The sequence below is a fragment of the Pavona decussata genome, unplaced genomic scaffold (genome assembly GCF_977016875.1).
Source record: "Pavona decussata unplaced genomic scaffold, jaPavDecu1.1 SCAFFOLD_119, whole genome shotgun sequence".
NCBI classification, from domain to species: Eukaryota; Metazoa; Cnidaria; class Anthozoa; order Scleractinia; family Agariciidae; genus Pavona; species Pavona decussata.
The window spans coordinates 619,836-640,402 of record NW_028145533.1 but is presented as its reverse complement, the minus strand read 5'-3'; the positions used below and the strand labels follow the sequence as shown (position 1 = coordinate 640,402).

Sequence of the window (20,567 nt, the reverse complement as noted above, 5' to 3'; positions counted from 1 at the left end):
TTTTCATGGCTGTGTATTCAGATTAGACCAAAATATGATCATGATGACTCAAAACTTAACAAGACAGGTGTGATAGCAAGGTTCCATTATGTGAAGAAAATAACAAATTGCTTGTCTGACTCAATAACTGAACATAAAATCTAAAATCAGAAAATATCAGGTGTTAAGGTAAATGGTACTTATGTCATTGTAATTTTGTACACTTATGTAGCTATGTGCAATCAGTTACACGTATACGTATGCAACTAATTATGTATATGTACATTAATGGCAATTGCTGTGTATTATACACAAGTCAAATTAGAGAGAAGTTAATCTGGGTTGAAAAGTCTGTGGGACGTATCTCGCATTTTTAATTTTCCAAAAAAACAAAACGATGATATTTTAATGCCTCTCATTCAGGTCTTTATTCGTACAAGAAAGAAAACTTGAGGGGAGTGGGGGGATTATGTTTACTTAGTAATCATCTAACATTTACCTTTCCCTCATCATCAACAACTTGAATCTGGCCTGAGTCTGAGAGTTTGACAAGTGCTCCAATGGGCACATCAAACTCTCCTCCATTGGTGTTGTCAAGCCACACATGTTCTCCCTAAGAGCATCAAACAAAGCTGGTTCATTTGTGTACTTTTTTATAAAAGCCAAAACCTTTTTTGACTTTACGCACTGTGCCGTTCAACGACATTATACAGACTCTGAGCTTCAACCCCAACTCACAATAAATATTGTGTATTACTGCTGTCAATCATATATAATTAAAGCGACAACCTGGAGACTGCAAAAAATACAGAAACCAACAAAGTGGGTCGAAATCTGCCAATCACAGAGCCCTAACATGACTTTTTGACTCTGCTGAGCCAAATGTTTTTGTTTTCTTAGAGATCTGCAGCAGTGATTGGCGGCATAACGGTTGGTTGAATCTTGAACTTCATAGTCCGCAGGTTATTGAAAGGTGCAGTAAAAAGCACAACATTTTAAAGATTGCAAGACATACGCTTTTGGCACTTATAATACCATGGGCCAACTTTCTGTCAAAACATGTTCTGCAACCTTTACCGTGCCTTCCAATTATAACAATCATGCTAACTCTGAACTTCAAAACCCATGGAACTAATTTTGCATTTTACTGCAACAATCATAATTGCCATGGCAACCGACTGTTCAAAAAAATACGGAAATGAAAAAAAAATATAAAAAGTTGCCAATCACAGTGTTTGAATGTGACCTTCACAATGTACATGTAGATCGTGCCGAGCTCAGAACAACTTTGCACTGATTGACAACAAAGAAAAACATAACTATTGGATGAAATCACAAATCTAAGTAAAGGAAAAAATAATGCATGGTCTCCTAAAAATCATAAAACAGAACTAATTGGCTGAGCCTATAGAAATACAGTGTAGGTAAGATTCTCACGAAGTTAACGCTGTAGGTTAATTAGACAAAGTGTACTAAAATTGTACTGTCAAAATTATGAATGATTGATGACCCAAGCCTTCAGCCGTACCAAGCTATCAATCCCTTGAGTTGTTTACACTGGGAAGGGAATTTTACTCTGTTATGTTATTACAAAGCGGCTAAATTCAAATGTAAGGTGGAAACAGGTCCGATGAGGCAATATAAAGTTACAATTTCATTCCCCTAGTCTTCTGTGACGAACAATCAAGTTATTCTTGTGGAACAATCTGCAACTGAGCCGGTCATTGTCGCTACAGTGGAGGGTCAATCGAGAACACTCCACTCGAATGAAAAGTATTCCCGTTTATAAAATTGTAACACAAGAAGAGTGATCCGCTCCAATTACGAGAATATCAACACATTAGTGTAGAGAAATATGAGAATAAATATTTATCTTGCTACTGTGACGTTCAAGCGTGTTTTATTTGTCACATTTTTGTACCACGATGGAACTTCGCTGATAGAATATCGAATTGAGGTCTTACAGGGCCAATATGTACACATTCTATGTGAAAAAATGAAGATTTTCAATACGTGTTTAGTTTGTTAGTAATTCGTTTTGTATAAGCTCAGATCGCTACAGACAAAAGTATTTGTTTGCACAAACTTCTCTTCCTTGTCAAAGGAGAAAAATAATCGCTGTACCGTTATGAATTCCAGAAAGTTTTTTTCCAACTTTTAATTTTCTTTAAAAGCACTGAAGCCTAATATAGGCTGAATATTTCCCATCACTAAATCAATAAACTGACCACAATTCTTTCTTTAATATCCAACAAATGTTAGAGATTGCATATAAATTCCAGGTCTGTTACCGTTCGAATTTTTTAAAGATGAGTTTGTTGTTATTCTCGATATTTATCTCATAACACTTGTATCAAATGTTTTTAAAATTCCACGCGTCGATTTCGATAAACCGCAGGTTAGAACGCCGCACCTGATAGATTCACTTCCGACCACGTCTCAAATATTCAACCAGACGGCAAAATAGTCTCACGCTTACTGATGTCTTTAAATTTTATTCCCTTACCTTCGAGACGATCACCATCGCAGCACAAACAAGCAGTCTTTAGCTGATGTTAAGAGTTTTCATACAGTCAATGTGGATGATCTGCAAACACGTCCAAGTTATAAATTTTATTTGAATACAAACACATATGCGATTTATATGAGTTTATGTGCAACGAAAACTAAACTAACCTTGCTTGGTTCATAACGCAAATACTTAGATTTTCTTGAACGTTAACAAATTAGATGTCATTTGCTATTGCAAGTAATCGGTGTTATTAACTTATCGCAATTTTTGTTGGTGACACGAATATTTAGATACATACCGGTTCAGGTTCCAGCGATGTAATCGGCCGGTTAGTGTTGTCAACCTACATGAAAGCAAGTCACAAACGGCAAAATCATACAAACATCTTAATGCTTTGCTTTCTCCTCGCAGTTCTGGGGAGTTACAGGGGACACCTTTTGAGCGAGAGACATTATAGTCCAGCGATTTTGGAACGATCGATCGCTTGGAACCGAGCACATCAACACCGCTAAGCTACATGCAACCGAGGCTTGTAATTTCCTTCCAAGATCCTCAAGAGACAGTAAGCGGGAAATATATGTTTTTCAAAATTAGCCCGAGGGGTCGGGGGAGGGGAAGGGATAGGTGAAAGGGGAGGAGAGGGAGAGTCGAGGCTACAGATATCTTTTAAGAAAACAGCAAACTGATGAGCAGATATATAATTTTCGCAGGAGCTTGTTCCAGATTAGCCGTTAAGATGTAAAGTTTCGTAAGGGATTTTAAAATGTGGAGGTAAATAAATAAAAATGTCAATTAATATTAATAAAAAAACTAAATAAATTAAAAAAAAATGCGATCTGTATGAAATCATCTCTCTTGATGAAATGTAAGGCGTGCGGCAATTCGCCACTCTAGGAACTGTGCAAAGACTGGGCCAGCAAGGGATTATGGGATCGCCTGGGTTAACGGACCGACGAATAGGTGCATTCAGGCCCTGAATGGGTGACTCAAATTTCTGCAAGGCTGATCGGACTGCGTAGAAAACTAACACGACAGCGACATGATAGAGACCAAACCGAGAATCAACAGAATGCGGCAACCGTGGACAGCTGTTTCGAGCTGGTTGGCTCTCGTCAGCACGGTGTAGCAGAGCAAAAGGTAAAACAACCAACGCGAGTCGAGTGTTCTATGAAATGCACGTGGTAGTGATTTCGGATAGGCCCAAATTCAGACATCCGTTCACGTCATATCGCGTGACTACGAACAATGAACAAAAGAACTGAAATATCATGTCACCTGAATATATAAGTGCATTTCTGCGCCCTGGTGCATTTTTCGGCATTTGCTCCGGGTAGCGCTTGTTAAATATTTTTCACTGTAAAAGAGTATTTCCTATACACCTGAATACCGAGAAATGTACTGCTCCAGTAATTCATCACAGTCTGTTTGCGGAAAAACTAAACTGGGACTATGTAGCCCCAGACGCATGTTCGTGTGGATGAGAAGCACCATAAAATACTTCACTAAATACCGTCATAAAGCAGTTCAGGAAGCTGCTTTCATCTTTTCGAACCGCGTTCGTCTTCGGAAAGTTGGCTGAATTTGTTTTTACAAACGTTCTTTGGTAATAAAAAAGCTGTTTGTTGCGATATTTTTGAAAGCTATTGCAATGAAGGATAAATAGCATAAATTAATATTTTACCGGCACGGATCGGAGGGCTGGGATGGGTGCTAGGCGCTGGGAGAGTTATGGGATTGTAGTTTGTAATTTGTGGCCGTTGGTAGGGTGAGAAATTCTACGGTCAGCCTTGCCGCGTTTAGTTCTAAGGTTTTGTTTTCGTTTAATTTTTGAATATTGTCATGTTGAAGCCAGCTTTTACTTTTATATGTAGCTAGCCATATCAGTCATATCCTGTTACTTATCAGCATGCATACCATGTATTACACAGGATACCCTGAAACCCCGAGGGTGGCACCACTGCCTTGGTCTGGGCTGCAAGTTCCCCGTATTTTCCACCTGCTGGCTTTTAGGGGTTTTCGTGTCCGGCTTTGGTGCACTTTGTTTTCCTTTATTGTTATCGACGTTTGTGAGTATATCAAAGCTAAAAAAATGGCACGGTGGCTTGGCTGGCCAACGCGCCCATACTTATCACTTTGTGTGCCCGGTTGAGCAGTGGAGGCAAAATAGGAAAAATCCAGCGACGAGTTGTATTCAAATCAGTCTCATCCGGACCCTACTGCGCATGTGTGAGTCCCTGCTGACATAGTCCCTATAAAATACATTAAAATTTTAAATTTCACTACCCTTTAGTATACTAGGATTCAGCAAAAAAGACATTCCTTTTCAACGAAGCCTCCCTGTATAGCCTTGTTATATGGAGAACACCATAGGTATTCTACAATACGACTGTTCTTTCTGCAGCTCTTTATTCAACGAGAATCTCTTCAATACTACCCTTCACTTGTACCTTTCATCAACCACGCCATTCCATCTCTAGAGAGTCGAAAATAAAATAATTGCAAAGTCCAAAATAAAATAAGGACAAATTTATTCAGCACTGTGAACAAAACTTTCAGGGAACTACATATATGTTTATTCAATGCCCCTCAAGTTACAATAATTTTTATTTATTCATAAATGTGTCTTTTATTTCGTTCTTGTCAAACAAGTAATTTTTTAAGCGCTTTGTTTATAAAAAAACAAATGGCGGTTATCCTAACAGATGTCTGTGCTAACTTAGGCATTTCTAATAGTTATTTTACCAAAAGGACTTGTATTCCGCACTGGCAATTTCTAGTTATCCCTGCTAGCAATACTTTGATTAGTTAAACTACACCACTTTTAGAACCCGTGTGGCCAGAAATCGTGTGGCACTGATAAAACCATTTTAAGTAATAGAAAAAATGCAATCAAGTTCAATAATAATCAGTTACAAAGGACGCACTATATCTCTAAGTCTACATGTGTTTCAATGACTATAAGAAAATATGGCAAGTGTGTTCGATTCCTTGCATTTGATTATAACTCGACCACAAATAACAAAATTGCGGATATTAACCTCCAGATACCTCTCTTCTACGATCAAGTAATGCGTAAAGTATTTGGAATCTCATATCGCTTATGACACAATGGCATCCGATACTTATTTGATTACATTACAATATACAGCACCTATAATCAGCTTATCCACAGTGCACTGAGTTTTCAGTTTAATCAGAGCTCCACGACCGAGTGTTGCCTTGAGCGTACTGAGTGGTACTGAATTCACTCAACACATGTACTAGATTTAAATTGGCGTAGACCGTCGAATATTTTTTCTTCTAGAAATACGAATCCACGACCTTTAAAAAACTTTATATATATCATGCATTTCGCTTAAGGGTGCTATCTTTAAAATCCCCTCGTTATGCTAATTGGATTCCATGTTTGAGTATCTGTAGCCTACAGATAACAAAGTTTTTTTTTAAACACTTTACGAATGAAAGTTAAAAATATTCCAAGAGCCCCTTGGTGAAAACGTACCAAAGTCACATCTGTTCGAAAATATTCTTAAATCAAGTAATTCGCTACATTTTAGTGATCCACTAATCGAAAAAAATTATCAACTGATTCAAAAAATCCGAACTACTTTGGTGTTTGGTCAGTACCGAATCGGAAGATCCGTGTACTACCATAACCCCAATTCTCTCCAAGAAGCAATATCTTGAAATCCCGTCACATCTATATTTTCTACGGATAAGAACTCCCCTTCAATATACACAGCCTTGAAAAAATTCTCATCAGAAGCAGCTGAAAAATGCGCTTTACTCTCCTACGCATTCCCATTGCCATCAAGCTCAATCAAGTTGTTAAGAAGATCGCATATATCATCAGCATAAGCACATCTGAAGGAGTAGGTGGAATGATTTGTGGTTAGCACCAAGACGGGATCCAGGTACATTCCTTTCCTATCGGGAAAAACAAGGGAAATAATCAATAATTATTCAGCCATCGACTGCGAGATCCGAATGCTGGATTCAGCATGAGTTCGGCTACATCCGGGATGCGTGCGGCATTATACAACTGCGGTCCCACTTGGCTTCTTCGAGGAGGTTTTACATGTAAGGCGGCATGGAAGGGCTTTTTATCGTCGTGTACTCAGACGATTGACTTCTCAAACTTCAGATACGAAATACTGTCCGAAGTTTCAATAGCCAACCCCAATGCGCGAAAACTCTATCACCAATTCAATGGAAACCCACTGAATAGTACAATCAACTCTCGCCTTGCGGACACCTCCCTATAACGGACGCCCCGATAGAACGGACGGCAACTAAATCCCTGGCAAAAAAGACGCTTGAGTGAAATAAATTCCTCATTATGGACTCTCGCTAATTCGCGGTCCCGAGGGTGTCCTCAATGAAAGGAGTTGCCGGACTGTAGTCCCGTTTTGTTTAAAGTTACTGTAATAGTGCAGTAAGACAATATATTTTTTTATAATAGTGTCGGCCGGTGGCTACGAATAGTAAGGAAGAAAAAGGATCGCAACTTGAAAAAGTGGGCAAACATTTTCAAGGTCAACCGTGGTGTTGTGCAAAACTCGTCGCCGCAAAACACGGGCTCCCTTACTTTGTTTTGTTTATTAAAGTTTTTTTGGGGGGGGAGGGGGGTGGGGAGGGGGCGCTGATATTTCCTTAGGAAGCGCATTCCTTTCGGGTTGCTGTCCCTTCATCGGTGAAATAACAACCAAACCAATTAGGAGTCAGATGCTCTTTCTTCAAGAATTTATCAGAGAGCTACCTCCCAGGGTTATTGAGAATGCCGATCGATTTTGATAAAACACCAGCAAATTCCTTGGCCTACAGTCCTTTTAAAAAGTATGCGGCCTGAAAGTATGTCATCAATGAGTTCATTAGAGTGCTTGATTATAATCTCCAGCCCGGCCTTCTTATGCAATATAAACTATAGTCAACTCCCTTTACTGCGGACCCCCTTGGGACCATTCTGGTCAAAAAAAATAAAAAAACTTAATTTTTTTCGAAAATGTTTTGATGGCCTCTTCAGTTGAGCAAATCTGTCTAGTTTAAAGTTTCGATGTCAGTCTTTCCACTTCCAGTTTGCGTGTCAGTAAAAACGAGGTTTTCTTAGCCTTGGCTTTTTGTTGTTTTTCCGTTTCCATGGCAACGGTTTCAAATTTTTGCGTTATTTTTGCGATCAATGCGTCATAACTTGTTAAAACACATTCCTACAGTCTGGTGTGATAAGAGTCCGTTCCACAAGTACATCTTTTCGCTTCTAAGCTAGGTTACTAAGCCAATTTGTTTCTCGGCCAAAACTCCACATTGCTCCATAATATTTTCGAATTACAATGCCAAAAGAAGGACGCAAACAAGCTGTTTTAATGGAAAATGTTTCAAAAAAGCAAAAAAGTGGTTTCAGAGGCACTTCAATCCATGATTTAAAACGCCAGAATAGAGAGAAACGGTCAACAACAGGAGTTGCTTTTGTCGATGAAGACGATGTGGTCGGCGAGCTAATTCCACCACCCGCTGCATGCATGTGCCTGCATCTTCCCGAAAGATTCAAGTTTCTGAGACCGAAAGCCTTTCAGTTGAGTATTCCTATGACGCTTTCGAGTCAGCAAATGGTTATCGCCTTGTTGGCATGGATAGTTTAAGGAAATTTTGAAACAGGATTCATTCACACTCTACATGCTCTTCAGGTGAGCCCACACTGATGTCATCCGAGAAAAACTGGCCAAGAATAGAGCTGAAGCTAGAAAACTTGCATTAATAGAGATGGGCGAGTAAGATAACAATGAGAACGCAATAGCTGAAGTACCAGTGGGCTTTGATGGCACCTGGTCTAGGCCAGGTGACTAGGTGTGACATATGAGGTGGGAGGCTTCAATGATCTTGGACTGGACAGAGGACCACCAAGAAAGGGAAAAAAGAATTGAACAGACATAAAAAACCATTCCGTGGTGACAATTACTGCTTTTTGATATACTATTATGGTGAAATATCAAAGCAAATTAGGTAATTGAGAGATTGGAAGTCATTTTCATTGTTTCTTCTCTTTTACAAATGTTTAAGGGCAGTTTCCGAAAAATGGCCATTTTGCCTTCTGCCGGGCCTGCCCCCTACTTTTTTGTCACTTAGATTTAAGGTATGTTAGTCAAACTTGGCTCAAGTGTTTGACATGACGACTACTACAACTTAATGGGACAAAATTAGACAATATAAAATAGAAGCATATTTACAGGCAAAAAAGTAAATTAAATGGGCATTTGGTTGCCATGACAACAATTTTAGCCGTAACCAAATTTTGCCCCATTAAGTTGTAGCCCCTTTTATGTAGAGTTCATGTGCCAAACATAAGTTTTTTTGACTGCATTTTCATTGGAAACAAAAGGGGGCAGTGTATTTAGTCTAACAATAATATTTTATTTTATAGGGTTAATAATTAACTTCAGAAATGCATAGTCAGCAATTTAAGATCAATATTGAAGAAAGTATGATCAGGTACCTCCTTGGTGAAAATGTCAGCCATTTTGGCTTAATATTGAATTTTTAATGAATTTTTAAAGTTTTGGTCACAATCGTCCTTGTTTTAGACCAGAATGCCCCCTTAATAAGCAACGACGACGGCAACGGCAACGACAACGCCGCAAAACAATAGGTCTAATGAGCAAAAACAATCGCTCTGCACGTGCGTCTTACATTTTGGTGCATTTCTTTACCGTCCTCTGCAAAACAACAACGTGAAATGACCACAATTAAGGTTTTGCCGGGAGAACATGAATGCACGACGGTGAATTTTTCATTTTCTTTCTTAACTTGTACGCCACTCCTACCAATTTGGTTCCGGGATAGTTCGCCATTTTTGTAAAAGTTGTGCGAGTTGAAATAATCGCAAAGTAGCACAAATTAAAAAAGGTATATTTTCGGGTGACGTTTTCGTTGCCGTTGCCGTCGTCGTTGCTTAAGCTCCCTATTAATAGCGAGAGTCCGAAATAGCAGGAATTTATCTCAGTTTAACGTCTGTAATTTATTTCTGCCGAAGATTTAGTTGCTGTCAGTATTATCGGGGTCGAGGTGTCCGCAATGGCGAGAGTTGACTGTACCCGTTTCGGTATTCATGCATCTCTGAAATACAAACCTTATACTCTCAACTTTTTTCATTTGAGAAAAATCCAGACCAAGCAGAGGGAGTGCTTGAGCATTTTCCTTTTGGAAAACCAAAATCCCACGCGAATTGATTGCCAGGTTGATGGCGACCTTTGGAAGCTTCGGTCCCGACGACACAAAACCGTCGAACGTTCTGGAAAATTCGGTGAACCAGGTGGCTCCTGCATAAAGGACAATGTCCTCCTTCACGTAGTGGCTGTCAGCTCTGTCCTGAATGCGGTCATTCTAGGCAGAAGTGCAAGAACAACAAAGAGAGGAAAAGAAAATCAGAATTAAGAAACGTAATTGATACAGTTATTTTCCAAGGATATGATTAAAACAATTTCTGAAATGGTGATATATGGTAGCTCATTATGGTGGAGTTATCAGTTCATTTGGAATTAAGGAAATTCCATAAAGAGGTTATATTACTGCGGAGTGGAGTTGGCCTGCAAAAGTAAAATAAAAATTATTAACTTTTATTTAATAATTAATAATTTAACAACGTTTTGTCTGGAGCTTAAAACTCTTACAAACAAACGACTAAAATGCCGTACAAAAGTTGTTGAATCTTAGCCATTATAGTTTATAATGACAATGAAAGGCAGTTCGCGTAACTATTCCTACTTTGCTTCACTTTTGGCTGAGAGCAAACCTGCGCAAGTGTTATCAACCAATTGGAAATAGAAATAAATCTATGGTTCTCTATAGTCTTTTTGTCTAGCATGCGTTTCCCAGAGTTTGGCACAGGGAATATCTCTGCGTTGAGTTCTGATTGGTCATTGCGTTGTTGACATTTTTGACATAGACCCTGGTAATGTTTACGTTTCTTGTTTAGGCTTTAGATTTTGGTTCAGCTCTGGTAACAATTATTTTGCCATTTCAAACAACTAGGAAGTATTAATTACGTTTCTCGACTGTGGATGGTCAGGGAAGAAATGAATCCTGCGGCGCAACTTGATATGATAAAATTGGCCAGTCTCTTTTTTGCTCTTCCCATATAAGCATGAAATAGAAGAATCATTAAAAACTGACTATAATTTGTTAGTCTTTTGAAAACTCTCTCGATATTTTCTTCTTAGTTTTCCAAGAACAATTTCATATTTAAGCAAAGGTACCTTAAAAACAATAAAATCCCTGTTACATTATTCCCCGTAATTAACCTTTAAACCGCCGGGTTAGTAAAAAAAACGGTGCTTACTTTTGTTACTGCGCAAACGCTCTGCGCATCTTTGAGATACTCGGGTTTCCTATGGGTGGTGCCTACTAATAAAGGATATTTTTACAGGGTTAAAAACTATGCGAAGAAATCAGAACTTAGCAAGTGCTTTTGGTATCCAAAAAGGAAATTGGGGTTAACCATGCATTTTTCAGAGATTATAAAGCTTCGATTTGGACAAAAAGAAAAAACGCCATACATTGCTTTGTATTTTACTTCTTTTTGGAATAATTATGGCTTAATTATTTCTAAAAAAAAATGCCCCGCTACCCCAAATTGTCTTCTTGATTCAAGTACCCCATACTAAGATCTGCTTTTCCCACATAGTCATAAACTATGCAAAAATACTTCTGTGTTAGTAGGCACCGTCCTTCAGTTGGTACATATTCTAACAGTTAGAATAGGATTTTATAGTCGCTGAAGACAGATGGTCCCTTAAAGAGCTGGTCCCTAAGTTGGAATGAACAGCATCTGCTTTTTCAGCACTGAAACTTACCACATAGAAGGCCGCCGTCGATTTGTTAAAAAGTTCGTCCTCGGCTGTTTTATCGAGTGGTGGAGGTACAGATTCCTTGATGAGTTTACGGAGGATTCCTTCCTCCATTTCGGGGCCATGCTCGATGTAGTATCGTTTAGAAATGACGCCAGCCAAATCTTCTTGCTACAAACGAGAGAAGGAAAAAACTAATAGTTTCTTACCAGAGGCAATGTGTCCTTGTAATCTCGGCTAGTGTTACAAAGGAACTAGTACGGGAAATCTTCGCTGTACGTACACACTTCTTGAGTTTCATTGCCGAGTAAGGGGTTGGAAAGTAAGCTTTTACATGTAAAGAGAAACAGCCTTTGAATGAACGAGTTGTGTTTTTTGGTAAAGTTGCCGGAGTATTTTCAATGTGAGATTTAATATCACTATGGAAGAGTTTCAATATGGCGTTACTCGTATAATATTCAGCTCTGGCTGTCATAAGGTGTTGGTTAATCTATCAAAGTATTTGGAAGATTCTAAGTTGAGTCCTTCATGTCCTTCAAAGTCTTTTAACTACTAAACTTTAATAGATACTACAGTAGACTTCTCAGTGCAAATCTCGCCTAATACCGCGCGAATGATATCATTCTTCTGGTTCCTCTTTGCAGAGAGTGAGTCTGCTGACACCTTACAGCTTTTAACAGTTGAATGAGGCATCGTAAATGATCGCCATGTTAGCAATAACTCGTAGCCAATATCTACTGACCTGACGACAGAAGTATTCTCCACTTCTAATCCCCCCAATAATTTGATGGTAAATCAAATCTGTGGCCACCTTATCTCCGGCGGGAACCACCACGGGCTCGAACAAGTCTTTGCGGAAGTACATGTTCCAAGCGTCAGAATCGTCTATGTTTTTGGTGCATGCGTACTGCTCGGCTATAGACACAGCATCGAAGATGCTTTCAGGACCACAGCCCCAGTTGGCCACCTGTTGGGAGAATGATCAGCATCGGTGCCACACTTCTATTTGAAAACTAATAATGCCTGAGTTTTCTTGAATCGACTCCTTGGGACGCTAGCACCGATGGACGCAACGTTTCAAATACGATTTAAGTAAATGTAAAATTGAATTTCGCACTCTGTTGGACTGTTGGTCATTATTCAACTAACAGGGTATTCTTTTTGTGAAATAAAAAAGAAAAATGTGATGTCGTCATGTCAACAGCGCAGCACAAACGAAATTTCTGACTTTCCAAAGCTAAAGGGAATTGAACCCATGACCGTACGCGGGTCGGATGCTCTATGAACCTTTGAGCCACTGGGAGACATTCACCAAGCCGGGTCATTTACAAGGTTCCTATGTGAGACGCGTTCTGCATTACTGCTAAAATCAGCAACATCCAAAGCGTCCTTTATTGTGGTGAAGAAAGAAGAAGATTGCGTGTTTGTGTCTTAAATAGGATCAGGATTTAGATAGGAATAAACTCGATCAAAAAAAAAATAGAAAAATATTCCTCAAAACATGAACTAGAGCTCACCTGTTCCAAGGAAGCAACATAAATGGAAAATCCGAAGACGTTTTTCAATCCCAACTTTTCTTTGATCATTTGACAAAGTTCTCCACAAGTTGTGGCAGGGTCGACTTCAAACGAATTTGTAGACCCGTCCATGAAGGTGACTGGTATGGCGGGAGATAATCGATTTTTGACAGCCTGTGAATTAAATAAACAGGATAAGTTAAAAATTTAAAAAACTAACGAAAAGAACACTGAACAAAGCTACAAACTCAGAGGCATTCTTCAAAGAGGTCAAACGTTAGGATTTGGCGCAAACCTAAGACGACTAAAACTACCATGTATCGTTTTATTCACACACTCAAAGCTGCTAGAACCACCTTGCTTTCATTTGAATGGCCCACATTTTAGGGTTACGTGTAAAGTAGAAGCTCAGTGATCAGCATAACAAATGGTGCCAAAGGAAAATATTAACGATTTCACGTTCCACAGACTTAATCTCCATTTTCGGCGGAAAACTTCCTCAGGTTTAACTCCTTTTTATTCAGCCTCCCTATAAATCCTCATCATGGAGCTTTAAACGGACTTACTACCACCCCCCCTCCTCTCTCTGTGCTCTTGTGGAAATTTCAGATCCACCTGAATCTGTAATAGCAGACATAATTGCGCTCTTACTTCCAGTTCTACAGTTGAAGGGGGCTGTCGCCTGCAATCCACTTCAAGAGTTCGCTGAAGAATCTTGTAGCAGTATTCACCAAAGCCATTGGGACCCCGCTTCAGAAAGTTCCTGAGATAATTCAGCAGCTGCAGAGGAAATAAATGGAATCAGTGCAATTGTTCATGTTGTTTAAGATCAGGTCCGGCGGAGTGGTGAGATGCCTTCCAGTAGAAACTAATTTGTCACTGGCTGGATAGAGAACTTAGCGTCGTACCTGGGCTCACATCATCATCATCATCATCATCATCATCATCATCATCATCAATGTTGAACTTCTTTCGCGCAGTGTTGAACATTGTCAACGCGTGCCGTGTTGTAAGAAACATCACGCCCAACTTTCCTTCAATCAAGCAAGAGCTAAGGCATATTGAACTAAAGGCGTACTTATGGGCTTCGCACGACGACCTTATAGTACCTTTGTAGGTAGTCGGAAAAAATGTAGAAAGGCAACGGAACACATTCGGTGCTCCAGCTGCTAGGCTTCCGATTGAGACTCAGGAAAACCATAGACATTGCTGGTTTTTGGATAGTGCCGTGTTGGCTTCCAGCCTCCATTGTCCTTTTTCATGAAGAAATTCGTCCTTGTACTAAAGTGGAAGCCCATGGATTCCTGACTAACTACATTGATTATGCTAGTAGAAGAGGGGGAGTAGGGACGGGAGGAGGGGGTAGGGGGTAGTCTTAGTTTGCTTCACGTTACAGTAATCCGCCGTAAGGAAAAAAAAATGGCGGATGCACATTTTACCATAATACCTTGCGAACCTAACACAACCAATAGGCACAAAAAAGCCATATTTTTGCGAAATTCGTTACTGTACTAATAACATTGTGTACGCTAGGTTTGTAGTTTTTAAATTTTTTCTGCGTTTTTATGAGCGTGTTAACGGATTTCGTTACGCTAAAAATTATGGGTAAATATACATCGGCCATCTTTTTCGGTACGGTAGATTGGGAGCTGTCTGTGGCTCACGTGCGACTTGACCTAAAGCCACTGTACAAAACGCCGAAGTGACTATATGGTCCTAGTTTGTATCGCGTTGAGTATTATTCTGAAGTTAGCGATTAGAATCAAATGTATCTTTGTTCGACCATTAATTCGTCTCTCAGAGAAAGTGTATTACTTGTTGACTGTCAAGATTCTGAAGATTTTGGGCAGATTTACTGCGATTTTTACCAGTTTTTGCGGGCCGGGCTTGAATTATACATTCAAGTCTACTGAGATGAGAACTCAAGCCACAGAAAATCCTTTATTATTTGGGATAGCTGTTATAAGCAATGCGTCAGTTTGATTATTTCTATTATTTTTCGTGACACTTACTTCATCTGATGGCGAGAATACACTGAGGCAGAGAGCCAATAGGATCCATCCTCGTGAGCAGCTCGTTTTGGAAACATTATCAGTGAGCTGACGGCAAATTTGGCAGTAGATTTCATCTCTGAAAAGCAGCGGCTAGTAAACTATTAGTAAAAAGAAGGCACGGATCACCTTCCATTGAGGCGAAAGTGAAAGCAAGCTCAAGACAAACACAAGACAAAAAAAAATGAGTAAAAAGAAAACTATACTCACCTCAAACGTAGATTACGGATTCCAAAGGTGGTAATAAACTTTATTTTATCGATGTTTGTTGTGGGACGATTCATCGTGGTCAGTGGCGGCACGTCGTGTGATCTTAAAATTCCCCTGTTGGCCTAAAACAGACAACCAGGTAAGTGGTAAAAATATACTGCATGAAAATATAATTAATGAAATGTTATTTTGTCAATTTTATAACACTATTCAAAAAATACCCAAAAATTCCACAAAACACCCCAAGGAACTGGAGATCTTAGTAACAATTTACTTGTTATGCATTGTAGTTGCAATCAGGTTTGAAATCGAAGGGAACGATTTGTCTCAGTAAAATTAAAGAATAGAAACTTTGGACCATTCAGTCACGCACTGCGACCTTGTTTAACTGCAATTGAATTGCCATCATGGCTTTCTCAGATAAAAATATGAATATGATTAACAATCATACAATTAAACAAGTCACTAATGCTGCTACTGAGAGGGCGACCTGCACCGTTTGCAATGTCTTATATAGTTGGTCAAAAGCCTGTCAAAAGAACGAACAACAAGAAAACCGCGGTAACAATAAATTCTAGCAGAAGGAATGAGGAATAAATCAATGGCTTTCTCGAATGTGCCTCTAGAAGCGGTTACAAATCTCTTCTGTTATCCCTACTTCATGCATCTATTGGTTATATAGCATATTTTGAAACAGATTCCCTTATTAATTCCCCCCACCAGTGAATTTCCAAGATATTATATATAAATTGCATGTTTTGTACTTCATACCTTGAAGGAAGCAATTTTTCTTTTGAACGTGGAACCAAAAGAATATGCCTTTCGGTTCACTTTCTTCATTTCTCTTTCCTCTGAATTCTACAAACCAACAGAAGTTAACATGTTAAGTTTCAACTGCAGCAGCATTTAACAAATTAAACATGTTTAGAAGCCGATGAAGCTTCTATTCCGTATCATGGTTACTGTAGTACGTGCCAAAATTTCAAACGGTCACTATGGGTCATCATCATCATTCGATGAGGTCGACAAGAAGTTTTTCACAATCATTATTTGCGGAACAGCGTGTCTGATTATGATTGCTCACTGAATGTGAATACTTGTTTCAAATGCTCATCGAGTTTTGAAGAACTCTGAAGAGCTACAAAGTAACTTTAGATGGTGAGGTTTAACCATGAGCATCACTACCACCATCGTTAAAACCACCACAACAGCCTCCATTACCACCACTACCACCACCATCCCCACCTCCACCACCACCACCATCACCATCACCAACACCATCACCATCACCATCAACACCACCACCACCACCATCACCACCGCCTCCACCATCCCCGCCTCCACCACCACCACCATCACCATCATCAACACCACCACCACCACCATCACCATCAACACCACCACCACCACTATCACCATCACCACCGCCACCAACATCCCCACCTCCACCACCACCACCATCACCATCACCATCACCATCAACACCACCATCATCACCACTACCACCAGCATCACCATCACCACCACTACCACCATCACCACCACTACCACCACCACCGCCACCACCATCCCCACCTCCACCACCATCACCACCACTACCACCACCACCATCACCATCACCATCAACACCACAATCACCACCACCACCACCATCAGCATCACCATCATCACCACTATCACCACCACGGCTACCACCATCACCACCACCATCATCATCGGCATTACCATCACCACCATCACCATCACCACTATCACCATCATCACCTTCACCATCACCATCACCATCGCCATCGCCATCGCCACCACGGCCACCACCATCACCACCACCACCACCACCATCATTATCAGCACCATCATAATTAGCACCGTCACCATCGTAAAGTCACTGTCTTCATCGTCATGATTGCCAGTCATCATAAGCTCGTTATCGTTGTTATTTATATCTTCATCAACGTCCATATTTTAAATCGCTATCGCCGCCGTTTTTGTCCTTGTGATCAAAACCAGTAACTAATATTTACCACAAGTTCGTCCTCGTTGACCTTTGGTTCCGGCATGTCCCTCATAAATCGTAAGATGGCGACGGAAATTGCACAGGAGGCCTACATGAAAACAAGACAAAATACAGTGTCAGATCATTCTTCGTTTTTAATCACACAAAATTGTAAACGAAGATGGTTGTGGTTGTTTAAAACAGGTACATTCGGTAAGCGATATGTACATGGGGGGCTTTAAATTCTTCTTCAATAAAAGCTGAGCAGTTCCATGTCTGTGTATATTTATAACTCTCAACACCCCAAACTATAGCGCATTTAAGCCTATTAAGGCAAAAACTACAAGCACTTTTACTTTCTATCCAGCGAGTAGATATATAGTAGGTATTCTCACCATGTGATCCTCTTTATTTTCACTGTTTAGTAATGGTTTTAAAAGTGGGGCTCTCGTAAATCTGAAGACTTGTCCATTTTGGAAATTATCTTGGGCAAAGCTGAGGAAATCAAACTGGGACAGGTCATCGGGCTCTGCGATGCTCCGCTATAAAAAAATGAAAAAACAAAGAAACATTCAGAATTGCTGGAAACAACAATACGGAAAAAATATTAAAGGGCATATTTGTTAATTTCAGTATTTCTTTTATGTAGTTTTTCTCGTATTCGTTTTCCCTTAGATCGTGGAAAAGGCCCTCGGGTGACCTTATGACATTTATATACTGCTGCGGTTTTCGAGTACTTTATTACCCCACTTTTCGCCTAATACCTTAACTTGATCGCTGCAAAATGAGTGAGATATGGTTGCTTAGAAGAGACTCGAAGAATATACACCCGGGAGCTATAAATTGTTGACATAATTCGACTGTTCAGTGGCTGTTTGTTTTGAAACAACAATGATCGTAACGTTAATAATGACTTAGGTCAATACTATATAATCAAACTAACTACTTATATACGATATTTCTCAGTTTAAGCTAAGTGTACAAATCGTTCTAATTTTTCCTTTATTAGTATAAGTTGAAATCAGTCAATCATAACAAAGATGTGGTCACAAATTTGTCATGTATGCTAAACGAGCGCTCTTGTTAAATCCACAAATAATAAATTGGCAACCTTAAAGAGATTATAAAGCTGACATTTCAGTCAAGAACTTGCGTTCTCTGTGAAAGTGAAGTTCGAAACTCAGTTGAGAAAACCAAATAATTGTTTTCAATACTGCCTCAATGGCACAGCGCCATAGTTGCTTTAGAACCTAGTTCCCCCTGATCCCTTTGTCGACATTTTATTCCATTAAAAGCCTTGCATGAAGTTTGAAAATCTTCTCCAGGTACAGCAATTGCAGTTTGTATGTAATGAGATTCGTACTTGTTGAAAATAGTAATTACAAACCGTTTTAATTTTTCTTCCATGATTGGTATGAGTTGAAATCAGTCAATCATAACAATGATGTGGTTTCACTGAAATATGTTAAGCAAAATCCGCAGATGATGTCTTACCCTTGTTTCAAGTTCCATGGTGTCTCCTGGTCTGAAGAGTCTTCGTTGCTGGTTCGTTAGACTAAAAGTTGCGATCTAAAGTTGCAACAGTAATAAGACAATTTCACTTGAAACAGCGAACCTTTTCCTGCTGAATGTGACACACTAATGTTTTGAGTTTCACGCATGAAACCCTTAAGTGTGACCACCCAAATTATAAGCTAGTGGGTACTCCCTATGAAATGCTACTTGTTTCTTGGTGGAATTACTGGTAAACTCATTTAGAATCCGCAGGCTTAAGGTACCGTTTGAGGTAACCATCTACGCGGCACATAGCAAACTCTTTAGCCTTTGAACTAGGAGCTTGTAACATTGCAAAAGCAATGCAACTTAAAACATTCATTAAAGCGATCAGCATATAAGACACTCATAAAATGAACAGAATACCAATGATTTTTTTCTGGGTTCTTTACAAAGTCTACAAAGGCAGATACTATGACAACGGAACTGTAAAGGTTCACCAACAAACTTCGGTATCTTCGAATTCAAATGTCATTTTAAAGTTGCTGGTTTGAATTTGCATACACTCCGTACTTTTGGCCGACTACAAAGTAAACGAGAGAAGAAAAACACTTACCCCTGTCTTACCTTACACTAAGACAACGATTTCACTAGAGCTACAGATTGATGGACCAAGGTTGAGAGCATCAGAGGTATTTCTTGGCAGCGAAAGCATGAACGTGTCGAAACAGATCAACGTTGTTGTGTTTTTGTTCAATAAGATCACGAAACAGGACCACAATTACTTCTGCTTCAGTGATCATGCAGAACATAAAATCCTTGCATTATTTAACAATAAATCATATCATTAGTCTCAATGATAAACACATTACCCTTTTATAAATTCTGCAACTGAATTGTCTACTTAAGAAGAAACCGAAAAAGCGGCCAACGCCACCAAATAGAAGCCAGGGAACTAACAAAAAAAAAAACTTAGTACACACTGGAATGAAAGACACTGGACACACTCGACTGAAACCTTTTAATGATCAGAAACTGTACCGGTAGTTCTTGAAAACTTGCAAGAATCAAAACTCCTCGGTGCATTAGGGCTTGAACAGATGCTAACGAATTTCTACGGACCTTCATTGCACTACATACCCTAACACAAGTTGTTACGGCGCAAATCGGGAGTCGTGGAAGGTTTCAAGCTCAGGCATATAACAAGAATATTTAAGAAAATACTTAAAAAGTTTTTTTCGTGTTTTTCAAGATCGTTTTCAGGGCTTTGAAAGGGATGTTTGTATACTAGGCTGATACAGTTTGATAAGTCGATTAATTGGGAGATTCCTTACGAGAATTTTTTTCTGTCCCAGATACTATCACAGTGAATCTAAATCACGCGTTGCCATAATTTTTGAAATTTGAACGGAGTTTTGAAATTTTCATTTCAGATTTGAACAGCACCAGCGAGATTTCAGGGTTACCGGCCAGCAGAAATTTCCCTTGTTTATTGACGGTACAAAGGAATGAATTTTTCTTTACATTACAGTATTAAGTATTTCAAAAATAACAATTGTTTCCCAAGTATTTTGAATTTCTTTTTTCAGTTAATACGTGTTTATCGGAGCGATTTCCAGAGAAATGTTCAAGATTCCATTCAAATGCCAGACATTATAAAGAGGAATTCGAGTGTTCATTTTATTCAATTCTCGAGAATACCGGTCATGCGTGGCGTGGACTGACTATAAGGGAGCAGAACTTTATGACTCCCTACGTTGCTATTTATAGCTTTCTGAGAATATTAGTTGGCCTTATTTTGCTTTCTTAATGGCACCTTTACACCTTCAAAAACAATAGAGAATATTTCATCACGTTAGGAATGTTAGCCATCATACAGACGCCTTCCTATAAGGGACACGTCTACACGAAGGCCATACGGAAGTCGATCTGAAATGACATTTTTTCCAAAGAAAGTTCTAACCGTTAGGTGCC

The 20,567-nt window shown here is 39.3% G+C and overlaps 2 protein-coding genes across 4 annotated transcripts in view; both read right to left on the bottom strand.

Moving 5' to 3' along the window:
• LOC146469757 (unconventional myosin-VIIa-like) overlaps positions 1-3,002 on the bottom strand; it is a 57,118-nt gene extending 54,116 nt beyond the window's left edge. Inside the window, exons 1-3 of the mRNA XM_085122910.1 lie at positions 2,790-3,002; positions 2,486-2,566; positions 479-592 (exon numbers count right to left, since the gene is read on the bottom strand). Coding sequence (XP_084979036.1) covers positions 479-592; positions 2,486-2,503 — 132 coding nt within the window. The 5' untranslated portion in view covers positions 2,504-2,566; positions 2,790-3,002. The remainder of the gene's footprint in view (positions 1-478; positions 593-2,485; positions 2,567-2,789) is intronic.
• Positions 3,003-5,002: 2,000 nt separating this feature from the next.
• LOC146469756 (myosin-VIIa-like) lies at positions 5,003-19,371 on the bottom strand. Of its 3 annotated transcripts, XR_014867155.1 has the most exons (14): positions 19,210-19,371; positions 18,594-18,668; positions 17,495-17,641; positions 17,128-17,208; positions 15,878-15,964; positions 15,107-15,228; positions 14,858-14,975; positions 13,497-13,625; positions 12,846-13,019; positions 12,071-12,295; positions 11,335-11,499; positions 9,612-9,865; positions 6,230-6,418; positions 5,003-6,138 (listed from the first exon to the last, which is right to left on the bottom strand). XR_014867155.1 is itself a non-coding variant. In XM_085122895.1 (13 exons), exons 2-13 carry the CDS (start codon positions 18,609-18,611, stop codon positions 6,283-6,285), a joined length of 1,656 nt encoding a protein of 551 aa, XP_084979021.1. In that variant the 5' UTR covers positions 18,612-18,668; positions 19,210-19,371; the 3' UTR covers positions 5,003-6,282. The 3 variants fall into 3 exon arrangements, 2 of the variants coding, with proteins under 2 accessions (XP_084979021.1, XP_084979022.1); XM_085122895.1 differs by having other exon boundaries at positions 5,003-6,418; XM_085122896.1 differs by having other exon boundaries at positions 5,003-6,418; positions 19,221-19,357.
• Between the last annotated feature and the right edge of the window lie 1,196 nt (positions 19,372-20,567).